The sequence below is a fragment of the Halictus rubicundus genome, chromosome 1 (assembly GCF_050948215.1).
Source record: "Halictus rubicundus isolate RS-2024b chromosome 1, iyHalRubi1_principal, whole genome shotgun sequence".
NCBI classification, from domain to species: Eukaryota; Metazoa; Arthropoda; class Insecta; order Hymenoptera; family Halictidae; genus Halictus; species Halictus rubicundus.
This window is the reverse complement of record NC_135149.1, coordinates 11,802,599-11,815,521: the sequence shown is the minus strand read 5'-3', so window position 1 is coordinate 11,815,521 and position 12,923 is coordinate 11,802,599. Positions and strand designations below refer to the sequence as shown.

General features: G+C 43.4%; 1 protein-coding gene across 9 annotated transcripts in view; it reads left to right on the top strand.

Moving 5' to 3' along the window:
• Ca-beta (Calcium channel protein beta subunit) overlaps positions 1 to 12,923 on the top strand; it is a 126,176-nt gene extending 113,253 nt beyond the window's left edge. For 7 of the 9 annotated variants that reach the window (XM_076788077.1, XM_076788067.1, XM_076788049.1 and 4 more), the window contains one exon: positions 3,173 to 4,446. In XM_076788077.1, coding sequence (XP_076644192.1) covers positions 3,173 to 3,321 — 149 coding nt within the window. In that variant the 3' untranslated portion in view covers positions 3,322 to 4,446. Of the gene's footprint in view, positions 1 to 145; positions 430 to 3,172; positions 4,447 to 4,555 lie in introns of those variants that run through there. The other 2 variants (XR_013082293.1, XM_076788058.1) reach the window with 2 other exon arrangements.

Sequence of the window (12,923 nt, the reverse complement as noted above, 5' to 3'; positions counted from 1 at the left end):
CTCGGAGCGGGGTTAATTGAACGTCTCTGGGCTACAGAAAATCGCGTGTCTGATAGATCGGAAAGCGGTAAATCGAACGCCACGTGGCCGCGGGATTATCGACGAGCTCTGACTCCGATGTTTTGTCTCTGTTTACGTGTAAAAGCCGTGGAGGCGGTGGCTGCCACGGGAGTGATCCGCAAACAGGGCCAATTCAGCTATGGCCGGGGTGACGATGGCAAGAAAGAGTCGAGTTAGGTGAACACGCTCGCTCGACGACCTAAGAACGACCGGCTTCTTCCGCTACCTCCTCCATCCTCGCCGCGGATGTGATTTCACGGCGTGTACATCCCCCGGTGAATTGTACAGGGGTGTCGTCCTCCCCTTGTCACGGGGGAGGTGAGGTTCAGAGAATTAGAGACTGTGTAAATAGGGAAACCTACTTTATGGGGCCGCGTAGTAAGTACTGACGGGTTTGGTGCATGGGCCCGGTGAACGGGACCTACCTGTTTCTCGTCACCAAGCAGACGGATTTATGTTTCTGGTTACTTTGTTCACCGCCTAAAACCCTCCGCAATCTGTACAGCCTTCTCCCCTACAGCACTGATAATTTTTCCAATGCCAAGTCCGTGGACTTAACGTTTTTCATCAAATTTTTAGTTTCAGGTGTATTCCAATCGATACTGAACTACAGTAAAGTCTTGATCTAGGCCAAAAGGAGCTACTCGATCTTGAGCAGTTCGCCTATCCCCTCCACTGGGTGGGGGGGGGGGTTAGTGTAAACATGCCGCGTAATCCGATACCGGGTCGGGTACATTGGTGTTAAACGCTACTAATCCAATTGCAAAGCTTCTTTATTTTTCATTATTTTTTTTGTGGGACTTTCACCAACTTTTTTGTGGCATTCTTCTGATTAAAATTACACTAAACTCGATATATTTTGATCTGTATTCAGTGGTTTATTTTAACGGTATGTTAACCCTTTGCACTCGAAGCCATTTTAACTCTAAAACGAAACATTTCTTCCGACCTAGAATATTTCCTTTCTACATATATTTTTTCTTGCTATACATACGAAAATGGCGCAATTTACTCCTAGAGTACTGAAAAGTTTAGTAATTTATTAAATACAAACAAATTTAATAATGTAAAATATATTTTGAATAATGATACAGGAATTTTTAGTGGCGCCTTACAGTCGCCATTCGAGTGCTAAGGGTTAATTGACGGTTCAGTTGACGGTATCCTTACACGATATATGTCACAGCACGGAACCGAGGATTGGGCTTAGATCAAGACTTTACTGTAATGTGTATATTTAACGTTGTATGTGCAGGGACTTATAGACCTATTCAGTCACATTTGTTTGTCCATATTGTACGTAGAACCTGGAATTTGATGTTAATGTTAGTACGAATGCGATAGAAAACTATGTTGAAGTGAAAGGTGACAGAACAGAACGTCAGAATTGAAACAATTTTGAACCTTTATGGATACTGTGTGAACAAACGTGTGAGTCACTGTGTAAACAGGCAATTTATCTATTTGACAATGTTATAATCAGAGTTCATACGATGCAGATTTTTCATTCAAGTGAAATTAAAATGAAATTACGAATACGGCTTTGTAGAAAATATTTAATTTTAATTATTCCTGCATACGTTTCAAACTAGTTACTCTTCGTACTTGATCCTTATGGTATTAACATTCTTATCACACAAAAACAATAGAAAGGCAGTCATCCAGAATAAGAAAAAAACATTTCCCAAGTGGGTATACCTTTTGACGAATATACAAAGTGATCTTTCAATGAACATGGTAAAATGGTGAATACGGTAAAGTGAATTGGGGATGAACACTGTACAGGTTAACCACTCAGCGATCGTCAGGGGCCCATTCTATTAATTGAAATTGTGTATCTCATTAGACTCGACTTCTTCGGTTGAATTTATTTTTCTTTTTGTTATCAGTCTCGCCAGCCCTTCACCGACCCTTCTCACATAGACTAGGTTGATAGACTAGCCTCTAACTAAGTTCGACATTAACGACGTAGTCGACAGGAGACATGTTTTGGATCGATCGGGACCCATTTCGATAACGAGGATCGTTCGATCCTCGGTGATACTTTTGGGACGTTTTTTTTTTGTATGATTAGTCAGTCCCTTTCGTTGATTCTTTTTTTTTTTCTTTTTCTTTTTGTTTTTCGTCAACGCGAAGATGATTCACTAGAGGGATGAACAATTCGTTCAACTTCTCCACTTCTCGATCTCTGCGCAGAAGGAAGCTCGAACGTCGGACCGTCTTTGCAGCGTGTTTCTCTTTCATTCTTCATCTTTTTTTTCATCTTCTTTTTGCATAGCTAGCCTGCATGCAGTTGTTGAGTGAGGTGTTTCGGTGTTCCTAGATGTGACACGTAGATAGGTGGACTGATCCTTACCGTTTCGCAGTGAATATTAACTAAAGGAGTAACACAATCTATTATAATATAGTTTTTTTGAGTAATATTATCAATTATCAGTAAATCGCAAGCTCGACGTTGTGGATCTCGAAACTTTCTTTTAAAAAATTGTGTAAGAAATGTAATATCTCTTGCATTACTAACTTTGCAGAAGTTCATGAATTCGCAAAAGTGTAGCACGAGGCGTATATAATATATTATTAGACTCCGGACTTTATGCATTTATAAGAAACACGAGAAAACGATACAAACACACCGGAGAATTTAGAAATCGTTGTCATACTATTTCCCATGTATCAAGACTGTTAAACGTGTAAATTTCTACTTACCATTTGCTTTTCATAATCGCTTTAGATAATTTACATAAAAATCTGCGATTGTATGAAACGTCGTCGAGCTTGCGAGACAAGAAAATTCGAAAGACTGGTATACATCTTTTACAGCACTTTATTTACCGGTAGTTATTTGATAGTTCTTCAAAAAATGAATGACTGAAACGAATAGACATCACAGTCCATGAAAAACCTATCGCTACTATTACTAATGCTTACGTATGGATCACAGTAGAGAAAAATAGCAAAAAGTCTTTCGAATTCAGCACTTTCGAAAAGTCAACGTTGAACCACCTAGCTTCTGCGACCAAAATCGAACAAGTATCGTAAAGTCAGCAGAGGCGAGGGTTGTAGGATGCCTTTGATCGCGCGTGGGACTAAAACGAGTGTTTTTGAAATGTAGGATCGGGCTCGTACAGCGGCGGACACGTGGCCGAGGGATCTCGAAGATACTATGGCACCGAGGAGGAACCGTACGTTGGTGGCGTCGACAATGGGAGTGAATCGAGGCGTCGCCAGCAACAGGACTCGCGCACGTCGAACGGCATTTAGGAGCTGGGGCCCCGGGGCCTGTCGCTACAGCGCTGTCCCCACCTGCGCACCACTGCTCTTTAGTGGGGTCGCCTCCTGGTACGCTACAGAACGTACGAATTGCTTACGCTACCCTAGCGAGATGTCGCTCTGGTCTGTTAGTGGGGTTTCTTTCCTGTCGCTACCTGTAAAAACCGTTCCATCACCTGGTCACGCTACCCACGAGCGAGTCGTTACGCTAGACACCCTACACCAACGGTAGCGAACGCGCTATCTAACGATACCAAAAAATTCCAAAATATGTCCATTAAAAAAAAATCGTCTCTATTTCTTGTTTGAGAAGACACGAGAAAGTTGCTTTTGTTTCCTCATCGTCGTTACGATACCGTACGCCACCGATTGATTAAAATTTTGTCTCGAGCATGGTATCGTACGGCTTTGAATTTGTCTGAAAGTTCACTTTGTTTCCCCATCGTCGTTACAATACCGTGCGCTACTGTTTTACTAGAATTTTCTTTCGAACGTTTTATCGTACGGCTTTGAATTTTTCTGAAAATTGTCTTTTTTGCTTCGAATCGTTTAAAGAATTTCTGATTGTTTGTTACGCTACCGTTCGTTACCGGGAATGATTTCATTGAATTTCCGCCACTGTTGGGTCGTGTAAAAAAAAATAGTTCTTGTAAATGATCTAGTCGTCGAAAGCGTGCACGATACCTTGACGTAAGCTTCCGATCAGTAGACCCGTAGCTGGGCTCCCGTTTCATTATCCGAAAGATTCCATTGTTTCTTCTCTGTAGGATGTAATCGATTGGTTTCTTTCTTTCAAGGATAGTCTATTAATCTGTACTGTGTTCGAACTGTTTCAAGTCGGTTGCACGCTACCCACGATACACTTGTTCTCGGACAAACTTGTACGAGCTTCGGAGGAACGTAAGAATAGTATAGCTAGTCTCCCATTGTCCCTTTTTTCGATTAGACTATCATTAGTAGATTCTGCCATAGCCCCCGTCGCTCTCGATAGACGACCATTTCATTTGACGCTATCATTTTGCGAGCATCGTCGAAATAGAGCAGTAGAACTTGTCCAAGTAGTCTCGTAACCAGTAAACGGATGCTTTCTTATACGATTTCTTTTTTCAAGAGAGAGAGAGAGAGAGAGAGAAAAAAAGAAAGAAAAAACGAACGTCATCGACGGATCAGTAGCCGAGCAGAAGTATAGTCGCTCGAGTACTTTCACTGACGTTTTTTCCAACAGGAATTCCGCATGCGATGGTCGGGTTGAAACACACACAGATCATTGAATGTCCTTGCCAATGCGGTACGCACAGGATAAACCCCCATTCGCGGAGCCAGCTGAACGAGATGAGAGAGTAGAGACACGAGATAATCACGTGAGAACAAACAAAAGTACTATACTTGCGAGAGATTGAGAGGGAGAGATTGAGAGCGTGTGCAAGTGCGAGAGAAAGAGACATCGGGGTGAAAGAGAAACAGAGAGAATGCGTGCGAGACAGGGAAAGGGAGAAAGAGAACGAAGGAAGAGAGAAAGAAAGAGCCCTGGGGCCTCAATTTTTGCGCTGACTCCTCCCGGGCCCCCTTCCCCAAAAAATCCCCCCCCCCCCCCATGAGAAGCGTTACGTTCGATAAACGCTCGACCAGCTGCGAGACGATCTCGTGAATCGGCGGCCAGTGTCGTTGGGACACCAACCAATCTCGAAAATTTAAGGTAGACGATGGATTCGCAGTGAACGAGACGATTACGGGAGAACACGCGAGAACGATCGGAGAACACAGCGTCGTCGACCCGAGAACACTCGTGTAGGTAATTCTTTTACAAAAATCCGGCCGAGTGATCAGCGATAGTTTTGCTTCGACTTTAGCGCGGGGAGAACGGAGGATCGCCTCTAGTCGATTACTTAGACTTCGATCGCATGATCAACTACTAGAATCCCGTAGGGAATCTGTATCGGAGGAAATGAAAACGTGCGTGGAGATGGGTTGGGATCAGATTAATTAATATCTCGGAATATTTGAAAGTTTTTTCGATTGTAGATGTGTTTATACATTTTATTAGGGTCTATCTGAGGAACACAAACACGTACACACATACACACACACACAGAGGAGAAACAGATTGTACACTTTGTGTATATACGCGCGAAGAAAAGAAAACACTTCCACCTTTATCACTCGACAGACAAGTAAACTCCGATCGTGGTAAAGAGACAAAAGAGTAAAAAAAAAATGAACAAAAAAGATACTACCATAGATGACGAGTTGACGTGTAAATATTGTAAGAAGCCTTTCGAAACGTGTCCTTTCCGCGCTCATCAGTGTGAACATGGAACGAGGACTGCGTTTAATCTACCAAGAATATTTGTAAGAGCGATCTACTCTTGTTTTTACGAAGCACCACAGGCATATTGCAACTGTAAAATATTTGTCGATTTAATACAGACACGTGTAGCCACGTCGATCGCGTGCGTAGGGTTGCCACCGCCTCGTTATTTTCCAACGGAACGCCACTAATTAAACCAAAAAAAAAAAGACACTGTCTGGACATCTTTTCCTGGAGGAAGATAAGTAAGGTTAACTTAACGCTTAGATTTTTCACAATTTCACATTTTTTACTCTTGAGATATCGATATAATAGGCTTGTAAGATACTAAGGTGTTTGACGATAGCCCGCAAGACTTCGCTTCGAGAGAATCCCGTTGTTGAGCCTCGAATCCGCGAATGTCGCTTTGTTTAACCCTTTAAGACCTGAATTACGTTGTTGTTGTTCCCTTCCAGCCACAATGTTTCATGTAGAAGCTCGAATGCGATATAGAAAAATCCATGTTTCAAAGTAGAGATATTTTGAAAATTTCAACAATTTACATTATTTAGTGAGAAACGCGTAGAAAAATTGACAGTCTATAAAAAAAAAAGAAATGAAAATTTTCCCCTAATCACGTTGGCCTCTACTTCGAAAGAAGTGGGAAATGTAAGAATTTTAATTATAGTTCTAAGCATTTTGACGTACACAATTGACACGAAAAAGCACCGTCGGGATTTAAAGGGTTAAAATGTTTATCAATTCGTTGTTTCCACGAAATGCATGCGTAAATCGTTAGAGATATTTGCAGAGCGATAAACTAAAGTACTAAGAGTGAAGTATCGGTGGGTACCTTAATTTAGTTTACCGAGAAAAGTACTAAAAAAAAAACAATCATTTGTTGTACGTATCGCTGTGAACGCGCGCGCCAAAATGTCATCGCTTGTGCAGGCATCGAAGTCTCCAGCGCCGGCGTCGAAGTCACCGAGCGGCGGCGCTCGCATAATCGCGCGTTTCCGCAGTTATTTTGCGAGATCTAGCTAGAGATACAGCATGACACAGTTCTACAGGTTCTTGAGGACCTATGTAACATACTTTACGTGAATTAATTACTACACTTAAGGCTTGATTAGGGGTAAACGCCGTGCGAATTTCCGCAGGCACCGCGTACACAGTTTCGGTAGCTTCTTCTACCAACTATTCGTAACTCTTCCATTCGATTGCCAGTGATGTTTGAAACATGTTGGCAGCCCTATGCATGGACACGTCCGCGTGGCTACAGAATCTACACGCAAATTGAAATACGTTCGTGTACCATTGGTTTTTAGATGCGCACGCGTCACGTTGTTTCTTAAGTAGAGCGAATTTGTCACAGGCAACGCGAAGCCGATGAATTATTGGGGGAAGCATGGCAACGTACGAAACAGATCGAGAGAGGTTTAAACGTTGTCGCCTGTGAGTCGTTTAGGATAGTACATACTTTCTTTCGAGCGACACGCTTTCTTCACACGAACCGCTGTGTGACTTTGTTGCGTACGTTTAGGCGAACTTTTTCTATTGTTTCTTAGCACATTTGCGATCGATGGTTGATGCCTCGATCTTCTCGATCTTCGAACCCGTGGATCGCGTTGTGTTCGATTCTTGGCATACTTCATCTATCATTTATGATCAATTGTTTCGTTTGTTAGTTGGTAGCTAGTACAATTATTAGGCTTTGTGAACTTTCGTACGAAGCTCTTGAATGAATTTTATCGGCGTTCCGAGTACTAGATAAGTTCCGGAGATCGTTAAGTCTTCAATTTCAATTTGTTGAACGGCGTCGCATGAGTTTTATCGGCGTCCCGAAGGGGAACGTACATGCAGATTTTCGCGCTTGAACGAAATTTCCTTAGCGCGGCGTGTGCAGTTCCCTAATTTCGCGTCGCGGCGGTCCCGCTATTCCGGCGGACATTTTCTTTTGTAAAAGACGAAGAAACATAATGATCGAGGAGCGACGGTATCCGCTTCGCGATCCGCGAGCAGACAGGTGAACCAGGATGAATTTTTCGTGATCGAGTTTCGCGAGCAACGATTTTCTGCCCGGACGAGATCGGTCCGAGGCAGCGGTCGCTGACTGTAAAATCCTTTCGCAGCCAACTTTTGTACATACTAGGTGAAATGATTAACGATAAAAACTTGCATGCACGATCACTGGTGACGATTCTACTTAAAGATACTCACGCTTCCACTTCTGTGTGTGAACGACGTTCGCTCTTCGTCCGGCTCGGGTGAAAGTTTTTTTCCGGCGCGTTCGCGTTTTGTCACGGCCCGGATTGTTGTTCGAGTGTGTACACCGGAGACATGCGCTGGCTACAGTTTCTTTCGGGGCTTGGATCCGCGAGAAAACAAACGCTCACGATGTTGCCCGGACGTCCCGTCGATTATCCGACCGCGGATATCCATGCAAATTCGCGCTTTCACGCGGGAAAGACAAACTGCAGGTCCCATTGTGTTCGCTTGTTTTCAATCTTGGAAGAAAGAGAAAATGGTAGACGGACGGTCCATTGTGTTGCGAAGAAAGTGTCCGGCACATTGTTCTTCTAACGAACGGATTTTAGTCGAATCAATTATTTTGCTAATTTTCTCAGTAGTTCTTTCGAGGGCAACCGTGGAACGAGGGTCGCGAGGATTCTAAGCCGAACGGATTTTAATTGATAGTCGTGCAAATTCTCTCTTTGGACGGGCCCGACGTGATCAGATCGATCGATGACAGGCGAGCAAGCTACTTTAGGCAGTCGGACAATTTTTGTACGATATTTTGTAAGAGTCGTGAAGCGGCGACAGGAGCGAGTACACAGACACGACGTGCCGTCACGACGAACGTCACGCGAACTACTCCACACGGGAGGTTCTGTCGAAAATCTCCTTTCGACGTTAGGGAACGATCTACGTAGGCGACACGAAGCTGACAAACCAGCGAGAATCTCCGTCGGCTTTGACACTTCGGTTTAGACAACAGAACTTTAGCGGCTTCCAGTCGGTCCGTTCTTCGTTTTCGGTGTATCAAGTAGCGTTCAACTCTGTAACGTCCAAGAAAAAAAAAAGAATAATAAAACACTAGCGCGCTGAATTAATTAAAGTCAGAACAGAGAACCTAGCGACGAGTTAAACGGAGAAATTGTCGTAGCTTAAATCGGGAGCGATTCGGAATACGTGAAGCTCCGTAGTGTCTCCATAAACAAACTAACAATGGTGTAATAGTAATTTTTCGATCATTCGAGAGACTCGTTCGACATCTTTCTAGATCGACAGGCGGGACGAGGAAACTTTGAACTTTCGTTAACCCCTTCGCGTGCCGCTTCACATTAAACATACAGTTCACGATTGAAGTCCTTCCTCGAGGTTGATTTTATTCAACGTTTCAATTCGTACTGCTATACTACTTACGGTGTGCACCCCTGGCAGGAAATATTCGCCGTCCTAATTACTCATATATATTCCATGCGAAAAATTTGTTCATTGAATGCGAAGAAACGTGTAATTATAAAAATCGTAGACTTATGGATTGTATGAGATACTTTGACGCTGATTTGTGGAAGGGTTCGATCATCCTCGAACGTTGTAGAAATTTTTTTAGCAATTCGTGTCCCGATTCTTATCGTTTAAAATATTAAAAATAATGTAAATCAAATTTTTGTAGAAAAAATTCGTCTTTTATGTAGCAAACATACGAATACGAAAAAAGATGGAAATTATTTTCTAATTTATGAAAGATGCTACAAATTGATGTTCTTTCAATGTACGCAATTCGCAGGGGTGCAACACTGTGTTTCTCGTCCGATTTATTGGATTTTCTGAATTTTCGCGCGACAGGGGTTAAAGTGGAGAATGTGGCAACGCAAAGATGGAAGAATATGCGTTCGCGTGGGTCAGACACGCTGGAAAGTCCAATTCGGAACACAATCGAATTTTCGGAAGACTAACGAGAAATGACAGCGAGAATGACAGACTACGTGAAGCGACGTGGATCTAGAGCAGAAGGGAGGCGAAAAAAAGCTAGAAGGCCGGAAGCGAGGGTGAACCTTTAAGGGTGTTCGAGCGCGTATGTTCATTGTACAGGGGCGCGAATCGATCCTTAATTACGTGGCAGTTGATTCGTTGGCTTGCACCGGGTGCACGTGAGAACGTTGTTGATTAGCCGCTTATGGCGTCGCGACGTCCGACGCCCTCCTTTGAACGCAACCCCATATGGTTGGAAGGTCCAAAACGGGACCGAAGCGTCGACTGACGATGAACATTGTTGGAAAATCATTGAAAACACTGATGGGACTCTAAACATCTTGGAAATAATTATTACAAATTCAAGACGTTGTAATTTTTCTTTTTCTGATAACTGCTGTAGAATTGCCGAAGAGGAAATTCAAGAGTCAGATGTTTAAGTCCCATTGTTATTCGATTGCTTGCGAGAGATCTAATAGTCGACGCGGACAGTCTCGGTACGCTTAGGGAATATCGCGAAACGCCTGTCCTTGTATCGAGCCTTAAGGCTTTCGCACTAATATTGTTGGCCGCGGTATAATGTGGTTTTGAAAGTATATAATACGGAGGAGAGATATGATTGCGCGGACGCCATTGTCGGTTTGACTCGATGATCGTGAACATTGCCTGAATCGACGGATACGAGATCATTGGCACGTCGATGCATCGGTTTCCTGCTTTCCTGTCCGAACAGAACCACACGCAACCCAAAATTTCCATAAAGACGACCATAATCCAGTCTTCAATTAAACCAAAGTCGCGGTACCAGTCTCAACAAAAATATAACATTCGCACGTTCCTCAGAATAAGCGGTGATCCATTTTCTATTTTCGATATAATAAAATTTGCTGTTTCATATCTGTTCTCTATCGCTGAGTTGCAATTCGATGTATACTTGCTTAGAATATGTGAGCGGAAATCGAGTGTACAACGAAAATGGATGAAACTGAAAATCTCTCGTGCAATTATTTCTGAGGAACCCGCGAAGTTCGAAAGTTAACTTGCATCAACAAAGAGAACGAAAGTACTGCGTACTAAAAGAAATATGTGTTGCTCTGTGGAAATTTCGAGGTTGCAGTTTCCACCGAGAAAAGAACGATAAACGAGTTTCCAGACGAATTGACTACTTATTTAGAATCGTTAGAGACTTAGAGGAAAGATTCTTAGGCAGCTAGAGAGGCATGCGTTTCATATTTAACGGCGAACGATTCTTTCGAGTTCCAAACACCACGCGCGGTCATAGTTTGCACGATGTCTCGCAATCTCGATGAAACACGAGCTCGTCAAACGCCGTTGACGCTCGCGATCGGCAAGTCGCTGTTTGTCACGCCGTCCCGATTAATAAACGCGATGAAACCAAAGGAAAGAACGATCGTCGATTCGAATCAACCGGCGTCGCTCCGAGGACGAAGTCCCGCCGCCCGTGAACACTCGTGTCGTTCGAAATTCCCGCGCTTCGAGCGGCGCGAAATTTGAATGCGCGGGCGCGCACCGTGTCCTCGGTGATGATTTTTCTTTTTTCCTTTTTTGCGGCTGGTTCGTTGGATCAAAGGTTTTCCCCTGTGTATATTGTCTATTATTGTTCCATCGCGATGCTGGCCTCGATGGTTCGATGAAAAAGACGTTTTTCATTGATACGAAGGAAACCAATATAAAAAAGAAATAAACACTGGAGGTACTATGCACTTCGCGTGCGTGCAAATACACGTGTACACGTGCTTATCTTAATCGTACAAGATCTTAATCTGAGTCATTTTCAATAGACATATATCGAAATATGCGTATAAAATGTTTCAGTCATTTCTGATGGCATAAAAAAAATTTTCTACGGACAAATTGAAGACGTTTAAGTGGTTACCTTTGTGTCCTGTGTATTTGTGAAGCAGATCAGCTTTCGGCATCTTCCTGAAACGAAAGGATCGATGTCACGTGTGCGTGTATAAATTGCAAGAAACAGGGGACGGACAGGAATGTCTATTTATCTTCAACAATTCTAACGTTGAATTTGTCTTATTAATTTTTCGCATAAAGACATTGAACCCGCGGTCTACTTGTAACGAACGCGTCTCGTGTACACTGGTATTTCGGTACAAAGTCTGGACCTCCAGCAAAAAGATTTCGAGCGAGGACAAGTCGAGGTCCAGCCCGCGATCGAAACGATCGAGCGATCTATTCGTTGTCTTCGAGCGAATTTTATTTGATTGTTGTTGCACTGTGCGGAGGATTGATGGGAGCGTGCGAATGCGTCGGCGAAGAATGCGCGCGTGTGTATATTGTTCAGGCAAGAAAGTAAAGGCGGACACGTTTGTATCGCATCGCCATCATTCGAATTAAACGGTTTATCTAATTGTAACTGTGCGCTGCAGATGAACGTGGGCGAAACGGAGCGTACGTGAGTGACTGGTTGAAAATATGAGCGAAAGAGTGGGAGAGAAAGGGAGACGTACGGAATGACAGATTTTGTTGAGAGAGGGTAAACAGATTGCGATTCGCGGTTCGGTGTGTGCGAGCTACGGTTGTTCGGAGAGACGGAATTGAGGCGATTAATTAACGAGATGTTGTAAATTGTTCTATAGCAGAAATGAAAAGTGCTACGACCGTGGCAGCGCGCCCCCCGGGAGTTCCTCGACGACGATGTTTCACAAACCTTGAAAAGGCGATAGCCTAGATTCGAATTTGCGGTTCGTCGACGACTCTCGACGGGCGCGATGCTCCGATCGTTTCAATGTTGATATGTCAATGCTGTGATGTTATCCTTTGAAACTTAAAACGAAAAAAAAGTATATTTCACCTTTCCCCGCCCCTACCCACTCCCTCACCGCCCCACCCCTCAAGACACGATTCCCCTCACCCCGTGAATATCCCCGGATTAACGAGAAACAGAGAAACCCTCTACCCCCACCCCTCCTTTTTTCCTTGGAGAAGCGAATATTTCTATTACTGTAACACTCCGCATAGCCCTTACAAAATAGCTAGATTCTAATCGTATTTAATGTAAAGTTTATTATTGTTACATCTCAGTGATTCTCTCCTCTATCAGTGATCTCACGGAGAGAACGTGACGCGATCAGTCGAGCATGTTTCATTATAAATGAGATCCCGGTGACATTGTCAGAGCCGGGACGCAGTTCGTGTAACAAGACTCTGGAGCCGCGGGGGTGTTTGAAAGTAAAAGCGATCCGATAATCGACCAATCGTAACCGCTCGTTTCTCTCCGATACGTCACTGGTGCCCAAAATTCCTATATTTGTCGCATTTGTAAATAAAATTTTTATCGTCACACGACAAA